At 45.5% G+C, this 27,019-nt stretch overlaps 1 protein-coding gene across 1 annotated transcript; it reads left to right on the top strand.

Annotated features, from left to right (window-relative positions):
- Positions 1-474: 474 nt before the first annotated feature.
- CTU1 (cytosolic thiouridylase subunit 1) lies at positions 475-11,289 on the top strand. Its single transcript, XM_068243285.1, has 3 exons — positions 475-653; positions 1,463-1,968; positions 7,244-11,289. Exons 2-3 carry the CDS (start codon positions 1,473-1,475, stop codon positions 7,771-7,773), a joined length of 1,026 nt encoding a protein of 341 aa, XP_068099386.1. The 5' UTR covers positions 475-653; positions 1,463-1,472; the 3' UTR covers positions 7,774-11,289.
- The last annotated feature ends 15,730 nt before the right edge of the window (positions 11,290-27,019 follow it).

The following is a 27,019-nucleotide window of genomic DNA, read 5'->3' as shown; positions in this document are numbered from 1 at the left end:
TTTATCTGTAATTGTAAAACAAGTTTATAATTCTAATCTAATCTACATTTCTAATTAAAGCGACCCAAACTTGACAGATCCCGGCTTGTCTGCATTTACTGGAGCCATTTTGCTGAAGCCTCCTATGCTTCCACTGAGATTTTTTCTTCTTGAAAATGGCCGCCGGGCCGCCCCGTGAGGAGACCGGCAAAGATCTGACCTCCAGCGATTGTGACGTCTCGGCAGGGCAGTGAGAGGAAAAGGCAAGAGACTACACCCCCCAGCATGCCTCGGGCAGCTCCACACGCTGGGAAAGTTGTATTTTCGCGCGGGGCTTGCTGGGATTGTAGTTTGTAGCAAGTAGAGTGCGGGCAGGAAGGAGAGGAGACTAGACTACTCCTCCCAGCATGCCTCGGGCAGCTCCACACGCTGGGAAAGTTGTATTCTCGCGCGGGGCTTGCTGGGATTGTAGTTTGTAGCAAGTAGTCTGCAGGCAGGAAGGGAGGAGAATAGACTACACCTCCCAGCATGCCTCAGGCAGACTGCACTAGCTGGGAAAGCTGTATTCTCGCGCGGGGCTTGCTGGGACTGTAGTTTTTAGAAGGTTTAGGCTCTGATAACGTGTTAGAGAGCAGTGTGCAGGCAGGAAGGAGACCTGCAGACGGATTTGTAAGGTGAGGAGTGAAATATGTCTCTATAATTCATTCTGTTATTATATTATCTTATGGGCGTGGGAGAATAAAATATCTCCCAACTGTCCCTCTTTGGGAGCCATGTCCCTCTGTCCCTCTTTCCTCCTCATTTGTCCCTCTTTCAGGACTTTGTTCCTCCTTCTATGTAAATATATGTATTTTCTACTGAAAAATGTGTTTGATTGACTCTAAACTTTATCCCCAGCCTTGAAATTGATATATTACTAAATTGCAAATGTTAATATGAAGGAAAATGAAGCAGGATAGAAAGGACCAGTGTGGTTTGATTTATAAAACAACCTATTTTTCTTATGAAATCTTTATGGTATGCGTGACTAGGGCTGTGATGGAGCGTGATCAGGGGTGTGGCTTAAGTGTCCCTCTTTCTCATCTCAAAAAGTTGGGTGGTATGTTCATCTGTTTATATGTCTCTTGGTTACTCCTAGGGAAGTTTCTGCAGTCAGAAAGCATTACATTGTGGACAAATTTTGCTGCATTTTAGTGCAGTGTTCTCCCCAGGCTCTTTTAGCCGGGTGCTCCACCCGGCTAGTTTTGATGAGCACCCGGCTGTCGTCGGCTCACCTCCTCCTATTCTGTAAGCATAATTGCTCACAGAAGCATCAGCCCTGCATTCTCGTCTCGCTACTATTTCATGCCACCTGGCTGGAAAAAAAATTCTGGGGAGAACACTGTAGCATATTTGCACTCTTTTCTTGGGTAAATTCACAAGTGAAAAGTCTGCTCTTATTTGACACTACCATTTGTCCAACGTGCGTCTCTTTATATTACAGAGCGGCCGCCATGCCTGTGAATTGTAGCAGCTGCGAGAATCAGCGAGCTGTCCTGCGGCGTCCCAAGACCGGCCACTCGGTGTGCAGAGAATGCTTCTTTCGGGCGTTTGAGGAGGAAATCCACCACACCATCGTGTCTGCCAAGCTCTTCCAGCCGGGGGAGAGGGTCGGCATTGGAGCTTCCGGTGGTAAAGACTCTACGGTGCTTGCTCACGTCCTGAAGGTGCTGAACGAGCGATACGGCTACGGGCTGGAGCTCATCCTGGTATCCGTGGACGAGGGCATATCTGGGTACAGAGATGACTCTCTAGAGACGGTGAAGAGGAACCAGCAGCAGTATGAGTTGCCCCTGAAAATTGTGTCCTATCAAGAGCTGTACGGGTGGACGATGGACCAGATTGTCAAGCAGGTTGGGTTGAAGAACAATTGTACGTTCTGTGGGGTGTTCAGGAGACAAGCGCTGGACCGCGGAGCCATGATGCTGGGCGTGGACAAGATCTGCACAGGTTACTTTCTTTCCAGTCTAACTTATAGAATGTTGCCCTGTGTGAGGAGGGCTTGTTTAGGAAAAGTGTGGCTCTTTGAAGTGTGACTATAAATCAGAAACCGGGGTTGAAATTACAAATGTACCCATAAGAGGGCAAGTACATACTTCTCTTCCCTGTAAGACACCCTCTCTTCTTTATTCTGGAGGGGTCTTGTCAGTATCATCACTATTATGTTGATGGACTTTCATCTATCTCAGAGACACATCTCCTAAACTGGCCACCGTATTCTGCTCTCTTCCTGTATTTGGCACTATGCAAGGTTTAGGGTGGTGGCCTTCTCGGAATGACAGAGCTGCATAGCGTTGCCATAGTTCCAGGAACTGGAAGCCGCCGGGCAGGCACCTGGGAAATGAATGGGATACCCTCCTAAGATCTAAAGTAGACCTGACCCAAGGTAAAGCTCCCTAAGTTAAGCACAGAGGAAGGTTCATGCTAGATCTACATACATTTGTGTTCCTAAGATATGTTTGAGAATCTTAACTAGAATGGCTGGGGTTGGCAATTTGGCACAGAAGCAGGCCGGGGGTCCCCTCCTCACTTTCCAAGTTTGGGGTCTGTAAGACCTTTGGTCACAGACATATTCAGACTTGAATGTAGCCATAGCCACAAACGTATTCTGTGGCATATGCGCAGCCAGAGATTAAACAGGCACACGTGTGCCAAAAATGCCTGTCCTGTTAAAACCTATACTAGTACATGAAATATAGCATACTCCTAACATACATATGTCAAGGGGTACTTGAAATAATGTTATGCACAGCAGTGTTACTTTGTAAACATTGCCTCTTTCATAAGGTTGCAAATGTAATATTATTGAAAAACATTGGTCTAAAAGATGTCTGTTTAAGGGAGCAAACATTGCCCCTCCCTCTTGTAGATTTTCAGTCATGCCTGGAGAAATCACAGTAGCCGAAGTTCTGTAAAGGTCACAGCTGATGAATATTGAGGTTTTTCCATAATCATTATCAGTTCATCTGGGTCCTGAAATTTCCTGTTGGCTCCGGGTTCGGTATGACTTGCTTGGGAATTCCATAACAATTTGTCCACACCTGGCACCAGTACCACAAGCAGTTGTCTTGCTTAGCTCCTCCCCCTGTCCTGCTCAGAGTACCCTGACCAAGCAAACAAGACAGTAAATCCAACTTTAGCCACAACTATGACACCGCAAAGAAAGTCTTGTTCTGCAAGTAAAGCTAAATACACAATTTTGTATTAAATGTAATGAAAGCCTTTGAATTTTCTGTATTTATCTGTAAATATGATCCAAAAGCAGCAGAGCGAGGTATTTAACCCTCCGAATTTCCAGGGCAAAACTCCACGACTTTCCAAGTTGCGGATTGTGCTGCCAGGGGAGGCAGAGCTTTGCTCAGTAGCTCTGCCTCTTATCCAGTCAATCTCTGCTGATCTCCGCCTCTCCCCGCCCCTCTCAGTGAAAGAAGACTGAGAGGGACGGGGAGAGGCGGAGATTGGCGGAAAGTGACTGGATAAGAGGCAGAGCTACTGCACAAAGCTCTGCCTCTACCAGGAAGCAAGATTCTGCGGCGGGGATGCGGTGAATCCGCTTGGATCTTAATGCTTAAAGGAGGACTGTAGGGGGGTCGGGGGAAAATGAGCTTTACTTACCTGGGGCTTCTAACGGTCCCCCGCAGACATCCTGTGCTTGCGCAGCCACTCACCGATGCTCCAGTCCCCGCCTCTGGTTCACTTCTGGAATTTTCGACTTTAAAGCCGGAAAACCACTGCGCCTGCGCAGCCGCGCCCTCCCTGCCGCTGACGTCACCAGGAGTGTATTGTGCAGGCCCAGTACAGGCTGCACCTGCGCAGTATGCTGCGTCAGCGGGAGGGCGGTGCTGCGCAGGCACAGTGGTTTTCCGGCTTTAAAGTCGGAAATTCCAGAAGTGAACTGGAGCCGGGGCCGGAGCACCGGTGAGTGGCTGCGCGGGCACAGGACGTCTGTGGGGGCCGTTAGAAGCCCCGGGTAAGTTCAGCTCATTTTCCCCCGACCCCCTACAGTAGTCCTTTAAGGTAACTGCGCAATAAAAAGAGATAAAATTCAGACTCTTTATCACTAGTCAATGAGAATCCATTCGAGGAGATGGCCACATTTCTCAAGGCAGGCTGCATCTTATTGACTAACTAACTGCATGGATGTGCAGAGCCTGAGGGCCCTTTCACTGAGGCAATGCGATAAATTTACTGCACCGCAGCCTGTTGCTCTATAGGGGAGTGCACACGTTGCAGTGCGATGGGCTGGAAGTGCCTTATCTAACGTCGTCCAATACCTATGTTACCTCGCGGCTCCTGCGGCGATTTGCGTCAGAGCGGAAGTCGTGTAAGTCTATGGCAACGCACATACTTTTTAAAAACCAGCCGCAGTTATCTGCGTTGCGCGGGAGCGTATTTTAGAAATATGCTTCCACGCACGTCAATTGCCACACAGAAAGTGAGCATCACTTCCTGTTTGGCCGGATGCCAGATGGGGATTATCGCGTACTAACGCAATAATCCCCAAAGGCCTGTTTTTGACAGTGCGGCCACCACACTGCACCGCCAATCTGCATTGTGAGGCCGGCCTAAATATTTAAAAGGGGTTCTCCAGTACCTAAAATAGCTAAAGCTGACACTTGGGGCTTCTATCGGCCCCCTACAGTTGTCATGTCCTGCACGGTCCGCCTCCGATGTGCCGTTCCCCGCCGCCAGTCCGGGTCTAATTATATGTGCCGTTCCCCGCCGCCTGCACCGGGCTAATTATATGTGCCGTTCCCCGCCGCCTGCACCGGGCTAATTATATGTGCCGTTCCCCGCCGCCTGCACCGGGCTAATTATATGTGCCGTTCCCCGCCGCCTGCACCGGGCTAATTATATGTGCCATTCCCCGACGCCTGCATCGGGCTAATTATTCGTCTAACTAGACAAATAATTCAAAATGATTCTCAGCATTCTAAAGGTGGCCATACACTGGTCGATTTGCCATTAGATCGACCAGCTGACAGATCCCTATCTGATCGAATCTGATCAGAGAGGGATTGTATGGCTGCCTTTACTGCAAACAGATTGTGAATCGATTTCAGCCTGAAACCGATCACAATCTGTGGAGCCGCCGCTGCCGCCTGTCCCCCCCCCCCCCCCCCGCGCATACATTACCTGACGCTGGCTCCCGGGCATCTTCTCCGCATCTTCTCCACGCTGCACCCGCTCCATCCCGGCGCTTCCTGTGTCACTCCGTGACCAGGAAGTTCAAATAGAGCGCCCTCTATTTGAACTTCCTGGTCACTGCAGTGACAGGAAGCTCCGGGATGGAGCGGGTGCAGCGTGGAGAAGATGCGGAGAAGATGCCCGGGAGCCAGCGTCAGGTAATGTATACCTGATCGGATCGGCCGCCGCTAGCGACGAGCTCCCTACCCGCGGGCGATCGAGGGTAATTTCCCGCACGGCGCGATCGACGGACCGATCCGATTTCGGGAGGAAATCGGATCGGCGGGTGCGTTTAGCGCGAACGATTGGCAGCAGATTCGATCCCAGGATCGAATCTGCTGTCGAAACGGCCGCGAATCGGGCCAGTGTATGGCCACCTTAAATGATTTTACAGAGCAGTCTTGTGAACGATTGACCTGTCCTCTGGAGAGAAAAAGAAAATACAATGACTGACAGTTGACATAACAAGCTTCAGAAGACAGAGCTCTCTGCGACTTTGAAAGTCGTGGAGCTCAATGGCTCTTTTGCATAGATAACTAAAGTTTCTTAACTCTTCATGCACTGGAAACAATATTAGACTTGTGTCTCTGCTCCTAATGTCTAATTTCTTAGCTGTACTATACATACAAATCATTATATCAATTTTTTTTTTTCCGCTTCAGTGTCTCTTTAACTAATGCAGCCTAATTAACTGAAGCCTCTTTCCCTCCTGTGTACCCCTGCCACACCTCCTTTTTTTTAAATTTTAATTTTTTTTGCAGACCAGATGGTTCTGGCCCCTTAAGGACCAGGGCCGTCCTTTCCCTAATGAGCAATCACGAGGTTGGCTCACAGTAATTACGGGGTCAGGAGCCAATTAAATTGGCTCCTGTATGAGACAGCAATAGGCCTGAACGATTTTAGAAAAAAAATTGAATCGCGCGACTTCTGTCTAAAATTGTGATTTCGATTCAATTCATTATTTTCTTCAAATCAAGCTTTGTCTCCCCCCCCCCCCTGTGCCTGTCTGTTCCCCTTCTGTCCCCTTGTCTCTCTTTGTGCCCCCTTTGCCTCTATATGCCTCTTATGGGTCTCTCTCTGTGCCCCCTCTGTGTCTCTCTTTGTGCCCGCTCTGTCTCTGTGCCCCCTCTGTGTCTTCTCTGTCCCCCAAGCTGCATCAGTTCTGGACATAGCTTCCAGCATGAGTCCAGCGATGCCCGTCTATCCACTTCGCCTCCTGCAGGCTCTAATGCACGGAATACTTCCTGTATGTCATGTGACGTACAGGAACCTGGAGTTTTGCCAAGCACAAGAGCCGGCAGATGGCGATAGAGGACAGACAGCGTTGGACTCGTGCGGAAGGTATGGCCAACACTGCTGATGCTGCGGGCCGCACGCGCTGGGACTTTGTGGAAGTTTGAAGCCACTTCTTCAAACTTCCCCATGTGGAAATGACGTGATCGCGATAATTGCCGCTTTCACAATTCCGAAATTGTGATCTTAGTGATCACGATTTCGGTTTATATTCGATTTAGGCCTAGACAGCAGAGCGAGTTAGCTGCAGCGTTGTAGAATTAGCAAAAGGAACAGCGTAAGTGTGTAGCGGGAAGTTGAAATGTATGCCCTGCAGAGATGTACAGGACGTAGATTTCAACTAGCGCCGTCCGAACCAGTTAATGTATATGATAAATATGCATTCTGGCCACAGAAGGGGGGGGGGGGGGATTGTGCAGAGATGCTTCTTCCAGGGCTGTGGAGTCGGAGCAATATTGGGTACCTGGAGTCAGTCGGTAGTTTCACAATCTGAGAAGTCGGATGATTTTTGTACCAACTCCACAACCTTGGTTTCGTCCAAAAATAAATAAATGGTGCATCCATAGTACAAGTCTACTGTAAAGATATGGTCACCCACACGTTGTTGCCTGTTGTGGTTTTTCTTTCCTCTGGATTGACCTGCTGTGAAGCCTCGGAGTTTGAACTTGATGGATGTAGTTTTTGACCTAGATAGCTGTGTCCCTTGTGTATGATCTTTATCTGTCGTCTTTGGTTCTGATCGCAGGTCACAACGCTGATGACATTGCAGAAACCGTGCTGATGAACTTCCTTCGAGGGGACATAGCGAGGCTGAGAAGGTGCACTGCCATTACTACGGGCAGCGAAGGTGCCATCCCGCGATGTAAGCCCCTCAAGTATGCCTATGAGAAGGAGATTGTGCTCTATGCTTACTTTAAAAAGCTTGACTACTTCTCCACCGAGTGCATCTACTCCCCCAACGCTTACCGGGGCCACGCCCGCGCTTTCCTGAAGGACTTGGAGGCCTTGAGGCCCAGCGCCATCATGGACATCATCCACTCAGGGGAAAACCTATCGGTGAAGGAGGATGTCCGGATGCCGGTACAGGGGACCTGCAGCCGATGCGGCTACATCTCCAGCCAGGGACTCTGTAAGGCCTGCGTGCTGCTAGAAGGCTTAAACCGAGGCCTACCCAAGCTGGGCATCGGCAAACACCATAAACTCCACAATAAGCTCTTGGCACAGGAACCGCTGAGTGAAGCGGAAACCAGAAAGCTGAAGCCTGTGGACTTCTGACAGTGAGGTCCTGAAGTAAATTTTGTGGGTCCTCTTCGTACCCTGGGGAACAAGGTGTGAATGTCACACTTGGCAATCGTAGGGTTTCAGCTTCCATTCTTTCTATTTTAGGTCAGAAAATGGAAGCTACCACCAGAGAGAGTGATGAGCTTGAAGTGAAACTGATTTTATTGCAGGACAGTGAGGATTCCTTGACACAAGTCTTAAAGGATACCTGTAACATGCCAAAGAATAGGGAAGGCTCTGGATCACCCGGTCCTCTTTGCAGCCCCTCGTTCTATGGGCACCCATAGCAGAGTCTGACTTTAACATGGAAGAAGCCTTCTGGTCTCCTCTGTAGGCTACTCGGGATTCTGAGTACTTCCGAAGACGAGCGGTTCTGTAGTTCGAAATAACTCAGACACCTGAGTACTTCTGGGGAGACTTGAAGACGCAGCTGGCGAAGTAGTTACTGGTATCCTTTAAATTGATCCTGAGTCAAAGCTCGGGATCAAAATAAGATATTTACCTGAAGAGAGGGAAACCTCAGCATCCTACTGAGGCTTCCCTCGGTGGTCTGATGTCCACCGTCGCTGAGTGTGGCTCCCCTCCAGATCGGGGCCGTGCTCCTACTTTGTTACGAGCTCGGCTGTGCAGTAGCCACACAAGCACAGCCGCGCATGCACGGTAGCACGGAGCTGCTGGTTAATGAGCTTGCATGGCCATGCTGCTGTAGGAGGAGCTGCGCGGCCCCAATATGATTGGCGACAATGCCTTGTTGCTAATCTTCTGCAGGGGTGCGCTGAGCGACGGAGGACATCAGAGCACCGAGGAAAGCTTCAATAGGATCCTGAGGCTTACTTCTCTTTAGGTAAGTATCTGATTTTTTTTACCGAGCTTTGACTCGGGTACACTTTAAGTAGGAGGTGCACAGTGTGAGCAGGAAGTGGGAAGGGCCACCCACGTTCCGATATATGACTTTATGGAATTTTATAAGTAAGCACTCCTACAGAGAAGAACGTTGTCTGGCTTTTTTATTTTTAGACAGTGGACGGGAAAAGGCTAGATCAGACCTATGACTGTCTAGCTGCCTCTTATGGCCATGATGTTTTTTGAAAACGTAATTTTTGAAAACACTAAAAACCGTTAGCATCAAAGTTCTTCCATGAGAAGTGATAAAGAAAGCCTGGCAGAACTTTAATAATACTGTTTTTTGTACATTTGCTAGTTATGGATTTTTAATGAAGAAACCAAAAAAAAAAATGATTTTAGGAAATCCCGTGGGCCAGACTAAGCATGTCGTGTTTTGAAACCACATCCACAGCTGCTACATTTGATTGGTCCGTGTCCAAGGTGCATACATTTGCATAAAATTTGCATCTACTTGGAATTATTACTATCTCGTCGATCCCTTAGTGCAGGCATGAGCAAACTTGGCCCTCCAGCTGTTGAGGAACTACAAGTCCCACAATGCATTGCAGGAGTCTGACAGCCACAGTCATGACTCATAAAGGCAAATGCATTGTGGGATTTGTAGTTCCATAACAGCTGGAGGGCCAAGTTTGCCCATGCCTGCCTTAGTGACTACTCAACTTCTGTAAGTGTATGGTCAGGAGGTGGGTTGAGTTCCTGGCCGGGGAGGGACCTGCAGCACACATAGCACACGCAGCACATGTTCCCTTGTGTGAGAAGGCTGAAGCTACTCGCACATCAGATATTTGTCAGAACGATTTTTCGTGAAAGGTTCATTTGCCACGCAGTGATTGTCCTCTGTGCCAATGACAGCGTCATTGGTGACCGGTTAGGTTGGATCACCAGTGTTTGACCTCAACTGTGTTCCCCACAGCCGAGGAGCTCTCAATTATTCTCCCGGTTCTCTCTCCATAGAACAGAACCGGCTATTTCAGGTAGCAATTATTTTATTTAGCTTTCGGGCAGACAGTGAGACCACATGAAGGAATGTATTCTAACCATGAGAACTTCTGCGTTTCTTAATATTTTTTCTTCAGATTTTATCATTTATTTATTTGTTGTTGTTTTTTTGTTCAGGTTATCCTTTATGTTACATCGAGTAGCTGGGGATATTCTGCTGACTTTTATTAAACTTTTATTGGTAACACTTTTAATAAAAATGAGCTTTTTCTTTGCACTGAAACCCCAGCCAAAACTTTAGTGTACCCGAGGTGACATGATGAGATAAACGTGTGTATGTAGAGGGAAAAACATTAATAACCAGGCTGTTTTATTTTGCTGCCTGAAAGAGTTAATTTCTAGGCCTGGAAGTGGCAGTTTCCGTTGTCTTGGTAACTTGTTGGGAATACAGTATACATCACTGATAAGTAAATTACAGCCATAAAGGTTTTCCTGGCAGAATACAACTTCTGAGGACAGGGAGGGATAAAATACATGAACTATTGAACTTTTTCTAACTCTGGGACACCTAATAGGCTGCCACTGATTACAGACAGTAAAACATTCAACCTACTTTGTAAATATTTAAACATAAAAGAAAACCATGAGATACTTAAAAAAAAAGTCATTTTTAGGAGTAGGAGGATAAATATAATTGTTTATCTCATCAATTCATTTTCACCTCAGGTTCATGTTAACTATCCAGGATGGCATCACACACCAGTCGAACATGGAGGGTAGGTGCTGGTCCATCAAACATGAAAAGAATCAAAAGGTCCCCTCTCTGTAACTGTTTACAAGCTGAAAAGTTTATTCCATACCGAGTGTAGGTGCAGCTCTCTCTCTGCACAATCTGGGCCCTGGATACATGAAGGACTTGCTGAAGCTTCACCGAACCTCTCACAACCTCAGATCAGCAGTTTCCATAAACCTGGTCACTCCCAGACTGCACCTCAAAACCTTTATAGCCAGAGCTTTCTGTCATGCTGCCCCTACCCTTTGGAACTCCCTACTACACCCAGTAAAGACAACTCCATCCCTGGAGTTATTCAAATCCAGACGGGAAAAGCCACCTGGTCAGCCTGACATTTGAAGATTTTTTTTCCCTCTGTACCACAATTTACCATTCAACCAATATCTGGTCTGAGGCATGCTTATGCGCTTTGAGTCCTATGGGAGAAAAGCGCTTTACAAATGTGAAGCGCCAGGAAGCACTTCTGCGCTGTTGCTATTAGACTCTTCAGAAACACCCATCCTGCAGGAGTTATCAGCTACAAAGAGCAGGAGTCCTTGTTACTCCTTTCACCTGGCCTTAAAGCATACCCGAGGTGACATGCAACATGACGAGATAGACCTGTATATGTCCAGTGCCAAACACATAAATAACTATGCTGTGTTCCTTTTTTTCTTTCTCTGCCTGAAAGAGTTAAACATCAGGTATGCAAGCGACAGTTCCTGTCTGAGTCAGACTACAGTGTGACCCTCACTGATAAGAAATTACAACTATAAAACACTTTCCTAGCAGAAAATGGCTTCTGAGAGCAGGAAAGAGATAAAAAAGGTCACTAGTTCATAAATTTTAGCTCTGGCACACTTCAATGAATGTGTCATTGAGCAAAAATAATAAAACAGTAAAAACTTAAAAAAGTTGATTGAAATATAAAATTAAACTGCAATTTTAAAAAGTCATTTTTTAGGAGAAGGCGGATAGATACAATCGTTTATTTCATTAGTTTATTTTCACCTCGGGTGTCCTTTAAGCCATGGCTGGTCACAAACACTGACACCTCTACCAATATATGTTAGAAGCATCTGGGAATGACTGTAGTATATGCACGAAAGTATAAAGTACTACAGCTGAAAATATACATATATTGCACAATCAAGCTGGAAGCAAGTTTTATTCAACAAAAAGGGCCGCTTGACTTTAAAGAGAACCCGAGGTGTGTTTAAAGAATGTTATCTGCATACAGAGGCTGGTTCTGCCTATACAGCCCAGCCTCTGTTGCTATCCCAAACCCCCCTAAGGTCCCCCTGCACTCTGCAATCCCACATAAATCACAGCCATGCTGTGAGGCTGTGTTTACATCTGTAGTGTCAGTCTGCTGCTCTCCCCGCCTCCTGCATAGCTCTGGTCCCTGCCCCCGTCCCTTCCCTCCAATCAGCAGGGAGGGAAGGGATGCAGGCGGGGACTGGAGTTCTGCAGGAGGCGGGGAGAGCAGCAGACTGACACTATAGAGATAAACACAGCCAGCTCTGACAAGCTGTTTGTCAGCAGCGTGGCTGTGATTTATGAGGGATTGCAGAGTGCAGGGGGACCTTAGGGGGGTTTGGGATAGCAACAGAGGCTGGGCTGTATAGGTAGATCCAGCCTCTGTATGCAGATAATATTCTTCAAACCCAACTCGGGTTCTCTTTAAGTATTGATGAAATGGTAATAATAAAGAGGCGCTCTGAGCTCAGCTTTATAGCCTGAGGAAGTGGGGAAGAGCCCACGAAACGCATCGCCAGGCTGTGTCTAAATAAATACTTTTTGAACCTTATTTTCGTGTCATCCCTGAGGTAAGCCACTTCTGTTACTATGGAAACCATGACGCTTCATGCGATCAGCTGATAACCACATAACTAAATAAATACATTTCTAGTTTGGCCCCTTAGATATTCACAGCATGTTTTATTTATTTATTGGGGCAGCACGGTGGCGTAGTGGTTAGCGCTCTCGCCTTGCAGCGCTGGTTTCCCGGTTTGAATCCCAGCCAGGTCATCATCTGCACAGAGTTTGTGTGTTCTCCCCATGTCTGCGTGGGTTTCCTTGGGGCACAACGGTTTCCTCATACATCCCAAAAACATACTGATAAGTTAATTGGCTTCCCCAAAAAAATTTGCCCTAGACTACAATACTTACACTACATGATACATACATAGACATAGAACTATGGTAGGATTAGATACTGAGCTCCCCTGAGGACAGCCAGTGACATGACTATGTACTCTGTAATGTGCTGCAGAAGATGTCAGTGCTATATAAATACATAATAATATGGCAGGACATTAGACAATGACTATGGTAGGATTAGATACTGAGCTCCCCTGAGGACAGCCAGTGACATGACTATGTACTCTGTAATGTGCTGCAGAAGATGTCAGTGCTATATAAATACATAATAATATGGCAGGACATTAGACAATGACTATGGTAGGATTAGAATGTGAGCTCCTCTGAGGACAGTCAGTGACATGACTATGTACTCTGTAATGTGCTGCAGGAGATGTCAGTGCTATATAAATACATAATGATAATATGGTAGGACATTAGACTGTGACTATGGTGGAGATTAGATTGTGAGCTCCTCTAAGGACAGTTAGTCACAGGACTATCTACTCTGTAAAGTGCTGCAGAAGATGTCAGTGCTATATGAATACATAATAATAATATGGTAGGACATTACACTATGACTATGACCGGATTAGATTGTGCGCTCCCCTGAGGACAGTCAGTGACATGACTATGTTCTCTGTAATGTGCTGCAGAAGATGTCAGTGCTATATAAATACATAATAATATGGTAGGGCATTAGACTATGACTGTGGTGGAGATTAGATTGTGAGCTCCTCTGAGGACAGTCAGTGACATGACTATGCACTCTGTAATGTGCTGCAGAAGATGTCAGTGCTATATAAATACATAATAATAATATGGTAGGACATTACACTATGACTATGGAAGGATTAGAGTGTGAGCTCCTCTGAGGACAGTCAGTGACATGACTATGTACTCTGTACAGTGCTGCAGGAGATGTCAGTGCTATATAAATACATAATAATGATATGGTAGGACATTACACTATGACTATGACAGGATTAGATTGTGAGCTCCCCTGAGGACAGTCAGTGACATGACTATGTTCTCTGTAATGTGCTGCAGAAGATGTCAGTGCTATATAAATACATAATAATATGGTAGGGCATTAGACTATGACTGTGGTGGAGATTAGATTGTGAGCTCCTCTGAGGACAGTCAGTGACATGACTATGCACTCTGTAATGTGCTGCAGAAGATGTCAGTGCTATATAAATACATAATAATAATATGGTAGGACATTACACTATGACTATGGTAGGATTAGAGTGTGAGCTCCTCTGAGGACAGTCAGTGACATGACTATGTACTCTGTACAGCGCTGCAGAAGATGATGGTACTATATAAATACTTAAAGGGAACCTGAACCGAATAAAATTATTTAAAATAATCACATGATGTACCTGCAACTGAATATTACATACTTATCTCACCATTTTCTTCTAACAACGATCCCTTCCAGTTTCGACAAGATTTTTTCAGAACCAAAATAAATCACTTAGGGCCTGAGCCCACTGACGCAGTTGTATCCGCTTTTAAGTTACACACCAATGTGTTAGAGATGGTGAAAAGCGGACGCAACTGCGTTAGTGGGCTCAGGCCCTTACTGCAGCTATATATCAGTTGCTGTCAGTTATAAGAGCTGGTCCACACTAGGTTCGGAAACGTATCCGTGGCTGCGTTTTTCAAACCTGATGAAAAACGAAGTCCCGGATACTAATGTTCAAAATAGCAGCCAGCCTCACCCAAGTAAAAAACGGATCCGTCTGCGTTTGCGGGGATCCGTTTTCAAAACCTGAATGGAAGGTCCGGACCTGCTGCATTTTCACGCAACGGATCAGGACCACGGATACACGCAGGGGTAGTGAAAGCAATGAGAAAACGCATCTCCAGCTCCACAGGCAAAAAACGGATGTTAAAACGGATAGCCTGAGCTTTATGATTGGCCCAAAAAAATCCTCCCACTCCTTCCTAATGATGGAGACGTTTTCTGTCAGGGAAAAACCTGAACGGAAACTGATGCACTTTCATCAGTTTGCAGTACGGTGGGTACTTCCCCTGATCCGGACTGCAGTGTCCGTCCTGCAACTGGGTCTAGTGTGGACCCACTCTAACTGAAAGGACAACTGATGTGTAAGGTAATGACCATGTTTCCCTATGGCTCAAGGGGGCAATGTTACAGTTTAATAGTGTGCTGACCAGGAAGCTGTTATGGGGTAATGGCCATTTTCAGAATGGAGGACAGAGAATTCCATTGATCACAGCGGACAAACCGGATATGGGAGAGGAGGAAGAGATTGAGGAGTAGACTACACAGGAGGTACGTATGACTTGTGTATGTTTATTTTGACTTGTAATTTTCAGTTCAGGTTTGCTTTAATAATATTGATAAATGTTGCGCAGTAAAATGTTATTGGGGTCAGACTGGAGTCCAAGCAAACAGGTTTGCCCCAGAGATGCACTTCAGCTGCAGCAGATAGAGAGAATCGGAGAGCGTACATAAAGTAATTATAAATATTGTATGAGATTTCATTTCCAGCTGCCCTGAACTGCAATGTGGATACTCCGTAATCTGTTAAATGTGAGATTCATGACTGAGCAAACAGACCTGTATCTTGTCATATCTGGGTGGCACAAGCATGACGGCCTGCGCTGGAGAAGCGACCAATGGCAGCCCAGCGATTGGCTCAGAGTGACACACCCACACAGCGATAATTCTTAATAACCTTTGTAAAATCCCTTCTGTACACACGAGGCGGATTAGAGACGTTCAGTGATCTATACCCCGATGAGTGATTGTCCCAACCACGGGGGTTACTTCTGCCTCTCCATGTCATGCATCCTGAATGTATGGCTGTGGATTTAGGTGACACACAAATGGAAATGTTTTAGAAAAATCCATTAGGTGGCCACACATGTTACAATTTTGTTTGAATTTGACCAATCTGATCCAATTTTTGGGTTGATTGGAAGTTTTTAACAAATTGTTTGAGCTTCCACTCGTGTTCAAAATTGATGCAATTTCAGGAAAATAGATCGTTAACGGTGAAAATGTTGGTTGGGTTGAAAAAATTTCACTTAGAGACACTGGAGTGAAAAAAAAATTATAATAAAATGAATTGGTTGTGGAGTACGGATAATGACCAGAACATTAGTAGCAAAGAAAATATTCTCATTTTTATTTTCAGTTATATAGTGGTTTTTGTTTTTTTTTATTGCGTCATTCCCTAATATTTGCAGTTTACACACTACTCAGCATTCAGCAATGATTTTACAGAGCAGGCCAGTGAACTTTTAAACTGTCCTCTGCAGTGCAAAATAAAATACAATGACAGACAGTTGAGATAACAAGCTTCAGAAGACTCTCTGCGCCTTTGAAAGTTGTGGAGCTCAATGGCTCTTTTGCATAGATAACAACGGGAGTTTCTTAACTCTTCATGTACTGGAAACAATATTAGACTGATGTCTCTGCTCCTAATGTTTAATTTCTTAGCTGTACTACACATACAAATCATTATATCATATTTTTTTTTTCGCTTCATTGTCTCTTTAAAGAGAGTCTGAAGCGAGAATAAAACTCAGTTTTTCCCTTATATTCAGCAGGGGCATGTTTGCCATTGCTAAAGCGCCGCTCTCCTGCGGCAGAACGGGGGTCCTTTACCCCCCAAATCCCCTCCGTGCTGTGCAGGGAGCCATTCCTGCTTGAGGCAGAGCTAATGGCCGCAGCCCTTCCTCTCAGTGCGCCTCTATCAGCGCTGATCGCCGCCTCTCCCCTCCCCTCTCAGTCTTCCTTCACTGAGAGGGGCGGGGGAGAGGCGGAGATCCGCCGCTGATAGATGCGCTGAGAGGCAGAGCTACAGCTCATAGCTCTGCCTCCATGAGCAGCAAAATCTACGACCAAGTTGGTCATGGATTTTGCAGGGGGGGGGATTTGAGGGGTAAAGGACCCCCGTTCTGCCATGGGATTGCGGCGTTTTAGCAGGGGCAAACATGCCCCTGCTGAATATAAGGTAAAAACCGAGTTTTATTTTCGCTTCCGAGTCTCTAGAGGAACTTTGAACAAGGATTTAACTTCATCCCAATCAGTAGCTGATACCCCTCTCCCTAAAGAAATCTTTACATTTTCTCGAATAGAACATCGGGAAAGGTCCTGACAGTCTGCTGCCTGTGAACATCATTGCATTGTTGGAAATAACGTCTGTTTCCAACTGCCAAGCAATCATCTCCCTCTGTGCACAGAACTCTCAGTAATGAACATTCCGTACAGATCACCTAGCAAGACTAAAGAGGTCACCACCAGTGATAAATGTCAGAATGTAAATCAGGGAGAGGAAAGATTTTACAATGGGCAACAACTGGCTAAACAATCTGTAAATAAATATTGAAAAAAACATTAACTATGTTATTTTCACTACAGTTCCTAAAAGGGAGACAAAAGAAAAAGTTGAGTTTTACTAACATTGTGAGACCTGGCAAGAAGTTTAAAGGGACTCGGTGCTCAAAAAGAAAAAGATTGTATACATACTTGGGGCTTCCTCCAGCCCCATCTGCCTGGATCGCTCCCACGCCGCCGTCCTCCGATGTCTGCAGCTTCGGGAACCGGGTCCCTGACGGCGGCGGGGACCCGGTTCGGTGGCGTAGGAGCGAGCCAGGCAGATGGGGCTGGAGGAAGCCCCAGGTATGTATAAAATCTTTTTATTTTCGAGCTCTGGTACACTTTAAGCTTTATTTAAAGTGTACCCGAGGTGAGGTTACATGATGAGATAAATGTATATGTACAGTGCCAGGCATACAAATAACTAGGCTGTCTTTTTTTTTTTTTTTCTTTTGCTGCTAGAAAGAGTTAAACTTCAGGCATTCAAGTGACAGTTTCTCTGTTGTCGGATCCTTGCTGGGTCATCGTATAAACCTCACTTATGAGGAATTACAGCCATAAAACTTATTTCTGCAGAGGACAACTTCTGACTAAAGCGGATAGAAAAATAAGACCAATAATCCATGTATTTGAGCTCTGGAACACTTAAAGGAAACTAAAGTGAGATGAGTATGAAGGCTGCCATATTTATTTCCTTTAAAGCAATACTAGTTGCCTGGCAGTCCTGCTGATCTATTTGGCTGCAGTAGTGTCTGAATTACACCAGAAACAAGCATGCAGCTAATCTTGTCAGACCTGACATTAATGTCAGAAACACCTGATCTGCTGCATGCTTGTTCTGGGGCTATGGCTAATGGTATTAGAGGCAGAGGATCAGCAGGGCTGCCAAGCAACTGGTATTGCTTAAAAGGAAATAAATATGGCAGCCTTCATATCCCTCTCACTTCAGTTGAGCAAAGACAATAAAACATTGAATATACTTTGTAAATGTTTAAATATAAAATAAAACCATGGGATAGCATTTTTTTAAGGAGTAGGAGGATAGATACAATTATTTACCTCAGGTTCACTTAAAAATCGCCCACAAGGTTGCTGCAAAATGAATTCCTTTTCAGAAGCGGTTTTGCAATGTCTCCTATGTCTTGCATTGGAGCGCAATTGCCCCAAAAATGCTGCCTGCATCACGATTGCGATTTGGCCAATTCACATTGCGGGTGTGGGTTCACCTCAATCTACTTTCATCAGCATAGTTCATTATTGGTTCGCCAGTGTTCTGCAGCAATCCCAAAACGGGGCTGAAAGAAAGCGCTCTAGTGGGCTCCAGGCCTAAAGTCTGGTACACACATTCAATTTTAATTGGGCACTCATTGTCCAATTTTACACTTCCAGCACATAGTATTCAAAATCTGTCCCTCATACTATGTGACAGTGGTAAAATTGGTCAGAAATTGGCCAATCATAATCAGGGCCGGTTCTAGCCAGGTGCAAGTGCCCCCCTGTATAGGAAGGCCACACTGGTCAGGTATAGTTGCCCCCCCCAGTATAGGTAGCTAGTATAGTTACCCCCAGTATAGGTAGCTAGTATAGTTGCCCTTAGTATAAGTAGCCAATATTGTTGCCCCAGTATAGGTAGCTAGTATAGTTGACCCCAGTATAGGTAGCTAGTATAGTTGACCCCAGTATAAGTAGTCAGTATTGTTTTCCCCTGTATAGGTACCCAGTATAGTTGCCCCAGTATAGGTAGCTAGTATAGTTGCCCCAGTATAGGTAGCTAGTATAGTTGACCCCAGTATAAGTAGTCAGTATTGTTTTCCCCTGTATAGGTAGCCAGTATAGTTGCCCCAGTATAGGTAGCTAGTATAGTTGCCCCAGTATAGGTAGCTAGTGAAGTTGCCATCAGTATAGGTAGTATAGTTGCCCTCAGTATAGGTAGGTAGTATAGTTGCCCTTAATATAAGTAGCCAATATTGTTGCCCCAGTATAGGTAGCTAGTATAGTTGACCCCAGTATAAGTAGTCAGTATTGTTTTCCCCTGTATAGGTAGCCAGTATAGTTGTCCCAGTAATAGGTAGTATAGTTGCCCCAGTATAGGTAGCTAGTATAGTTGCCCCCAGTATAGGTAGTATAGTTGCCCTCAGTATAGGTAGTATAGTTGCCCTCAGTATAGGTAGGTAGTATAGTTGCACTTAGTATAAGTAGCCAATATTGTTGCCCCAGTATAGGTAGCTAGTATAGTTGACCCCAGTATAAGTAGTCAGTATTGTTTCCCCCTGTATAGGTAGCTAGTATAGTTGCCCCAGTATAGGTAGCTAGTATAGTTGCCCTCAGTATAGGTAGTATAGTTGCCCTCAGTATAGGTAGTATAGTTGCCCCAGTATAGGTAGCTAGTGAAGTTGCCATCAGTATAGGTAGTATAGTTGCCCCCAGTATAGGTAGCTAGTATAGTTGCCCCAGTATAGGTAGCTAGTATAGTTGCCCTCAGTATAGGTAGTATAGTTGCCCTCAGTATAGGTAGTGTAGTTGCCCCAGTATAGGTAGCTAGTGAAGTTGCCATCAGTATAGGTAGTATAGTTGCCCTCAGTATAGGTAGGTAGTATAGTTGCCCTTAATATAAGTAGCCAATATTGTTGCCCCAGTATAGGTAGCTAGTATAGTTGACCCCAGTATAAGTAGTCAGTATTGTTTTCCCCTGTATAGGTAGCCAGTATAGTTGTCCCAGTAATAGGTAGTATAGTTGCCCCAGTATAGGTAGCTAGTATAGTTGCCCTCAGTATAGGTAGTATAGTTGCCCTCAGTATAGGTAGTATAGTTGCCCCAGTATAGGTAGCTAGTGAAGTTGCCATCAGTATAGGTAGTATAGTTGCCCCCAGTATAGGTAGCTAGTATAGTTGCCCTTAGTATAAGTAGCCAATATTGTTGCCCCAGTATAGGTAGCTAGTATAGTTGACCCTAGTATAAGTAGTCAATATTGTTTTCACCTGTATAGGTAGCCAGTATAGTTGTCCCAGTAATAGGTAGTATAGTTGCCCCAGTATAGGTAGCTAGTATAGTTGCCCCCAGTATAGGTAGTATAGTTGCCCTCAGTATAGGTAGTATAGTTGCCCTCAGTATAGGTAGGTAGTATAGTTGCACTTAGTATAAGTAGCCAATATTGTTTCCCCAGTATAGGTAGCTAGTATAGTTGACCCCAGTATAAGTAGTCAGTATTGTTTCCCCCTGTATAGGTAGCTAGTATAGTTGCCCCAGTATAGGTAGCTAGTATAGTTGCCCTCAGTATAGGTAGTATAGTTGCCCTCAGTATAGGTAGTATAGTTGCCCCAGTATAGGTAGCTAGTGAAGTTGCCATCAGTATAGGTAGTATAGTTGCCCCCAGTATAGGTAGCTAGTATAGTTGCCCTTAGTATAAGTAGCCAATATTGTTGCCCCAGTATAGGTAGCTAGTATAGTTGACCCCAGTATAAGTAGTCAGTATTGTTTTCACCTGGATAGGTAGCCAGTATAGTTGTCCCAGTAATAGGTAGTATAGTTGCCCCAGTATAGGTAGCTAGTATAGTTGCCCTCAGTATAGGTAGTATAGTTGCCCTCAGTATAGGTAGGTAGTATAGTTGCACTTAGTATAAGTAGCCAATATTGTTGCCCCAGTATAGGTAGCTAGTATAGTTGACCCCAGTATAAGTAGTCAGTATTGTTTCCCCCTGTATAGGTAGCTAGTATAGTTGCCCCAGTATAGGTAGCTAGTATAGTTGCCCTCAGTATAGGTAGTATAGTTGCCCTCAGTATAGGTAGTATAGTTGCCCTCAGTATAGGTAGGTAGTATAGTTGCCCTCAGTATAGGTAGGTAGTATAGTTGCCCTCAGTATAGGTAGCTAGTATAGTTGCCCTCAGTATAGGTAGCTAGTATAGTTGCCCTCAGTATAGGTATTATAGTTGCCCTCAGTATAGGTAGTATAGTTGCCCCAGTATAGGTAGGTGGTATAGTTGCCCTCAGTATAGGTAGTATAGTGGCCCCAGTATAGGTAGTATAGTTGCCCCAGTATAGGTAGGTAGTATAGTTGCCCTCAGTATAGGTAGTATAGTTGCCCCAGTATAGGTAGGTAGTATAGTTGCCCTCAGTATAGGTAGTATAGTTGCCCCAGTATAGGTAGTATAGTTGCCCTCAGTATAGGTAGCCTGGAAGGAGGAGCAGAAGGCACAGCGGCAGGGAGGGAGCCCAGCCCTCCTCCCTCACCTGGGTCCGCTCCTTCCGCGCTCCCCGCCCTTTCAGATATTATAGCAGTGTCAGAGGCAGTGGGCGGGGAATGACTCACCACTTCTGGGTTCCAGACGCCGGAGCGCTGCATGCCACAGGTCTCCGCCTTCAAAGCCGCTCACTGTGCTTCCGCAGTGGCACGTAGCGCTCCGACGTCTGGAACGAGGGAGTGGTGAGTCATCCCTCTGCCGCTGATACTGATCTTATATCTGGAGGGGGCAGCGTGAAAGGAAGGGACCCAGTTGAGGGAGGGGGTCAGGCCACCCCTCCCTGCTGCTATGCCCGCTGCTCCTCTTTTCTGCGCTGCTGCCCCCTCCTGCTTATGGCGGGGCCCCCTTCCGTGCGAGGCCTGGGGCAATCGGGATGCCGCCCTGACGAATGACGCCGCCTGAGAAAGCGGCGTCACCTGGCATCATGGCGGTCTGCCCCGATCAGAATTAAAAGTGTGTACCAGGCTTTACTGTGCGGATGTTAAATAAATCTGTGGTTGTGGGACTGGATTTTACATTCTCAGAATGAAGGAGTGGTCAGGATGTGATGTCAGCAGGAGTCTGTGAAGTTTTGGCTGCCTCTGACTCATTAGTGTACAGAGGAGATGTATGCTGCTGGTGACAGGTGAGATACTCCCTCCCCCATCTATACAGTTATAAGGTGTGTTCCTGGGGCCGGCGCTGCCCTTCACTGGACAGACACCCGGCAGCAGCAAAGGAGGTAGGAAAACTGCACAGAACTACAATCACTGGGATGTGGTCAGCCTAGCATAATACTAATATCACTTCCTTCTGCCTCTTCATCTCTATCAAGCCTGTGCTTATTCTATGGGATTATAACACATGCAAACTAGCAGAATGATTTCATATAATGTGCTGGAGACGTCTGAAGCCTGGCTATACATACAGGTAGACTCTCACAAAAGTCAGTACACCTCTCACACTTTTGTCATTATTTTTACTGGTATATCTTTTTACAGGTGAAACTCAAAAAATTAGAATATGGTGCAAAAGTCCATTTATTTCAGTAATTCAACTTAAAAGGGAAACTAATACATGAAATAGACTCACTACATGCACAGCGAGATATTTTAAGCCTTTGTTATTATAATATTAATGATTATGGCATACAGCTTATGAGAACCCCAAGATCAAAATCTCAGCCGATTAGAATATTGTGGGAGAACGCGGTTTTTGTGGGATTAGGGTCTTGCAGTGGGCACATTTCTTCTTAGAGGGTTGTTGGTCACACTATCATAGAGGGTTATGGTGGCTGCAATAGTTATAATAGAAATGGTGCTGAGGGGTTGGATTATTGAGGCTCAGACCCCTTTAAAAAATTAAAAAGTTGGTGGGTTCATGGTTAGCTAGAATAGCCATTCTCAGGCTCTCGCTGTCTCGCCCACCTTGTGCATGACTACCACCGGTGGTGGTGGTGAGGGTGGGGGGGGGGACATGTGAAGAGATATATTGTGATTGGGGTTGCTTGACCCCTTGAGATACTTGCTCCCGTGGGGGAAGTTAACTCCAGCCCAAGGCTCTGAGATTTTGATCTACCTTTTTGAAATGGGGTTCAAAAATGGAGAGAGCAAAAAAACCCGGCACTAAATGTGGCAGGGACAGATCCCAGATCACACAGGGCTTACCTGCAGCGTGCTCCAATGCAGTATACGATTCCAAGCAAAAATGAGAAGAAAGATGGGCACAGCTGCATAAAACACCCTTTATTGTGTCCGGGTCACAATAAAGGGTGCTTTATGCAGCTGTGCCCATCTTTCTTCTCATTTTTGCTTATTGAAATGGGGGTGGTGATAAGTGAGGTATTAATAGGCCATTTTCAATATTACCGATTGTTATAAGCATTGTGAAGTAGCTTGTTCTACTGTCTTCATGTATAATATGTATTTCAATAGGATCCTAGTTTTTGTTTTGTTGTGTTTCTACTATTCCCCTTTGTTCTTCCTGCTATTTCTTTATTCTTCTGTGCTGTTCTTGGAGGTTAGTAAGTAGTGAAAGTCACCATGTACATTGTGTCCTCCCTTTTCTTCAATCTTGCCTTTCTTTTATGTTTCTTACTACCCCCCCCCCCCCCTCTTTATTCTTCTCAGCAGCATTCAAGTTGGTACAACATATTCTCGCATGCTATGTTTGTATAGTGAGCACCAGTATCTTGTTATCATTGGGGCAGGCTTCCTCTGCTCTATGCCTGCTGTATTATTTCTCTATACTGTTTAATAAATACAGATTTAACAAGAAATGGTGCTGGAGACATGGAGGTAAATGCCATGGGTAAAATTTAAATGGTGGGGGCATCAAAGATATACTGAGCGGCCCTACTTACTTTTTTTTTTAAATACCGTATGTACTCGCATATAAGCTGACCTGTGTATAAGCCGAGATACCAACTTTTCTCTCAGAAGCCAGGAAAAAGTGATTGATGGCTTATACTCCCCCTCCCCAATATATCCCCCTCCACAGTAGCCAGATGTGCCCCCAGTACAGGTCACCCCCTCTCCCCATAGCCAGATGTGCCACAAGGATGATACAGCTGTGTCTCAAGATGCCACTAGATGGTGTCATTTCTGTGTGGCAATTGCTGTGATTGGCACACAGGAAGAATCCCCGATCATTGCACCGCTGACACAAGCCGGGGACACAGGTAGTCCTAAACAGCACACTCTGCACACCATGTTGCAGGGGATGAGGGGGGCACAGACAAAGCAGGGAGTTAGGGGACACAGGTATGAGCAGCACACTCTGCACACAATGTTGCAGGGGATGAGGGGGGCACAGACAAAGCAGGGAGTTAGGGGACACAGGTATGAGCAGCACACTCTGCACACCATGTTGCAGGGGATGAGGGGGGCACAGACAAAGCAGGGAGTTAGGGGACACAGATATGAGCAGCGCACTCTGCACACCATGTTGCAGGGGATGAGGGGGGCACAGACAAAGCAGGGAGTTAGGGGACACAGGTATGAGCAGCACACTCTGCACACCATGTTGCAGGGGATGAGGGCACAGACACAGCAGGGAGTTAGGGGACACAGGTATGAGCAGCACACTCTGCACACCATGTTGCAGGGGATGAGGGCACAGACACAGCAGGGAGTTAGGGGACACAGGTATGAGCAGCACACTCTGCACACCATGTTGCAGGGGATGAGGGGGGCACAGACACAGCAGGGAGTTAGGGGACACAGGTATGAGTAGCACACTCTGCACACCATGTTGCAGGGGATGAGGGGGGCACAGACACAGCAGGGAGTTAGGGGACACAGGTAGTCCTGAGCAGCGCACTCTGCACACCATGTTGCAGGGGATGAGGGGGGCACAGACACAGCAGGGAGTTAGGGGACACAGGTATGAGCAGCACACTCTGCACACCATGTTGCAGGGGATGAGGGGGGCACAGACAAAGCAGGGAGTTATGGGACACAGGTATGAGCAGCACACTCTGCACACCATGTTGCAGGGGATGAGGGGGGCACAGACACAGCAGGGAGTTATGGGACACAGGTATGAGCAGCACACTCTGCACACCATGTTGCAGGGGATGAGGGGGGGACAGACACAGCAGGGAGTTAGGGGACACCGGTATGAGTAGCACACTCTGCACACCATGCTGCAGGGGATGAGGGCATGGACACAGCAGGGCGTAAGCTGGCAAGAGCAGGATCACTAGTGCACAAACCTTACACTCCTCTGTCAGTAACAAAACCTGCTCCACCATCCATTCTGCTCCAATGACTCGCATATAAGCCGAGGGGGAAACTTTCCAGCACATTTTTTGTACTGAAAAATTAGGCTTATACGCGAGTATATAAGGTATACACTTACTAAGCACTTTATTAGGAAACTCTTCATGCTTTTTTATTTTGCAATTATCTGATCAACCAATAAAGTAGCAGCAGTGCAATGAATAAACTCGTGCAGATACAGGTCTGGAACTTCTACAACAAACTAGAATCAGAACAGGAAAAAAGTGATCTCAGTGATTTTAACTGTAGCATGCTGGTCTGACTATTTCTGTGTCTGTTGATCTCCTGGGATTCTTACTAACAAATATATCTAGTGTATATTCAGAATGGGGCAAAAACAAAACCAATAGTGTATGTTTTTGTACATTGTACAGCGCAATAGAAGATGTTGGTGTTATATAAATAAATAATAATAATAATGTATACTTTTGTGTGTGTGTGTGTACAGATCCATTACTACCTGAGAAGAAGATATGTTCTGGGTGCCTTATGCCCCCCTGCACACGTGGGCGGAAACCACAAACAGGCAATCATCAATGGAAAAATGTACAGTCATGGGGAAAATTGTTGGCACCCCAGAAATGTTTTCAGAACATCTAGTATTTCTCTCAGAAATGTAGTGCAATAACAAGTTTTGCTATACACACACATGTATTCCCTTTGTGTGTATTGGAACAAAATAAAAAAGGGAGGAAAAAAACAAACAAATTGGACATAATGTTGCACAAATCTCTGAAAATGAGCTGGCCCAAAATTATTGGGACCCTTAATATCTGGTTGCACACACTTTGAAAAAATAACTGAAATAAGTTTCTTCCTATAACCATCAGTAAGCTTCTTACATCTCTCATCTGGAATTTTTGGGCCACTCTTTCTTTGCAAACTGCTCCAGGTTTCTCTTACTGGAAAGGCGCCTTTTCCCAACAGCAATTTTAAGTTCTCTCCACAGGTGTTCAATGGGATTGAGATCTGGACTCATTACTAGCCACTTCAGAGCTCTCCAGCGCTTTGTTGCCAACAATTTCTGAGTGTTTTTTGACATATGTTTGGGGTCATTGTCCTACTGGAAGAAAGTTTCAGACACAAACCCAGCTTTGTGACACTTTGTACAACCCAAAATCCTTTGGTAATCCTCAGATTTCATGATGCCTTGCACACATTCAAGGCACCCAGTGCCAGAGGCTGCAAAACAAACCCAAAACATCGTTGAACCTCCACCGTATTTCACTGTTGGTACTGTGCTCTTTTCTTTGTAGTCCTCGTTCTGTTTACCGTGAATAGTAGAATGATGTGCTTTACCAAAAGGCTCCATCTTGGTCTCTTCTGTCCACAAGACGTTTTCCCAGAAGGATTTCGGCTAACTCAAGTATTGGCAAACTGTAGTCTTGCTTTTTTATGTCTCTGTGCCAGCAGTGGGGTCCTCCTGGGTCTCCTGCCATAGCGTTTCATTTTATTTAAATGTCAATGTTTAGTGCACGCTGACACTGATGCTCCCTGAGCCTGCAGGACAGCTTGAATTTCTTTGGAACTTGTTTGGGGCTGCTTATCCACCACCTGAATATCCTGCATTGCAACCTTTTATCAATGTTTCTCTTCCGTCCATGCCCAGGGAGATTAGCTACAGCACCATGGGTTGCAAACTTCTTGATAATGTTGTGCCCTAGGACAAAGGCAAATCTAGATCTCTAGAGATGGACTTGTAACCTTGAGATTTTTGATATTTTTCCACAATTTTGGTTCTCAAGTCCTCAGGCAGTTCTCTTCTCCTCTTCCTGTTGTCCATGCTTAGTGTGGCACACACAGACACTCAATGCAAATACTAAGTAAACTTCTCTCCTTTTTATCTGCTGTCAGGTGTGATTTTTGAATTGCCCACACCTGTTACTTGCCCCAGGTGTGTTTATAGGAGCATCGCATGCTTGGAACATTTTTATTTATCCACAATTTTAAAATGGTGCCAATAATTTTGTCCTGCCCATTTTTGGAGTTTTGTTTGACATGATGTCCAATTTGCTTTTTTTCCTCCCTATTTTTGCTTTGTTCCAATACATACAAAGGGAATAAATGTGTCTAGCAAAACATGTATTACTGCAATACTTTTCTGTGAGAAATACTTGATTT

Source organism: Hyperolius riggenbachi, chromosome 6 (assembly GCF_040937935.1).
Source record: "Hyperolius riggenbachi isolate aHypRig1 chromosome 6, aHypRig1.pri, whole genome shotgun sequence".
In the NCBI taxonomy this organism is placed as follows: domain Eukaryota; kingdom Metazoa; phylum Chordata; class Amphibia; order Anura; family Hyperoliidae; genus Hyperolius; species Hyperolius riggenbachi.
Note: the sequence above shows the minus strand (reverse complement) of the source record. Positions and strands in the feature narration are given on the sequence as shown.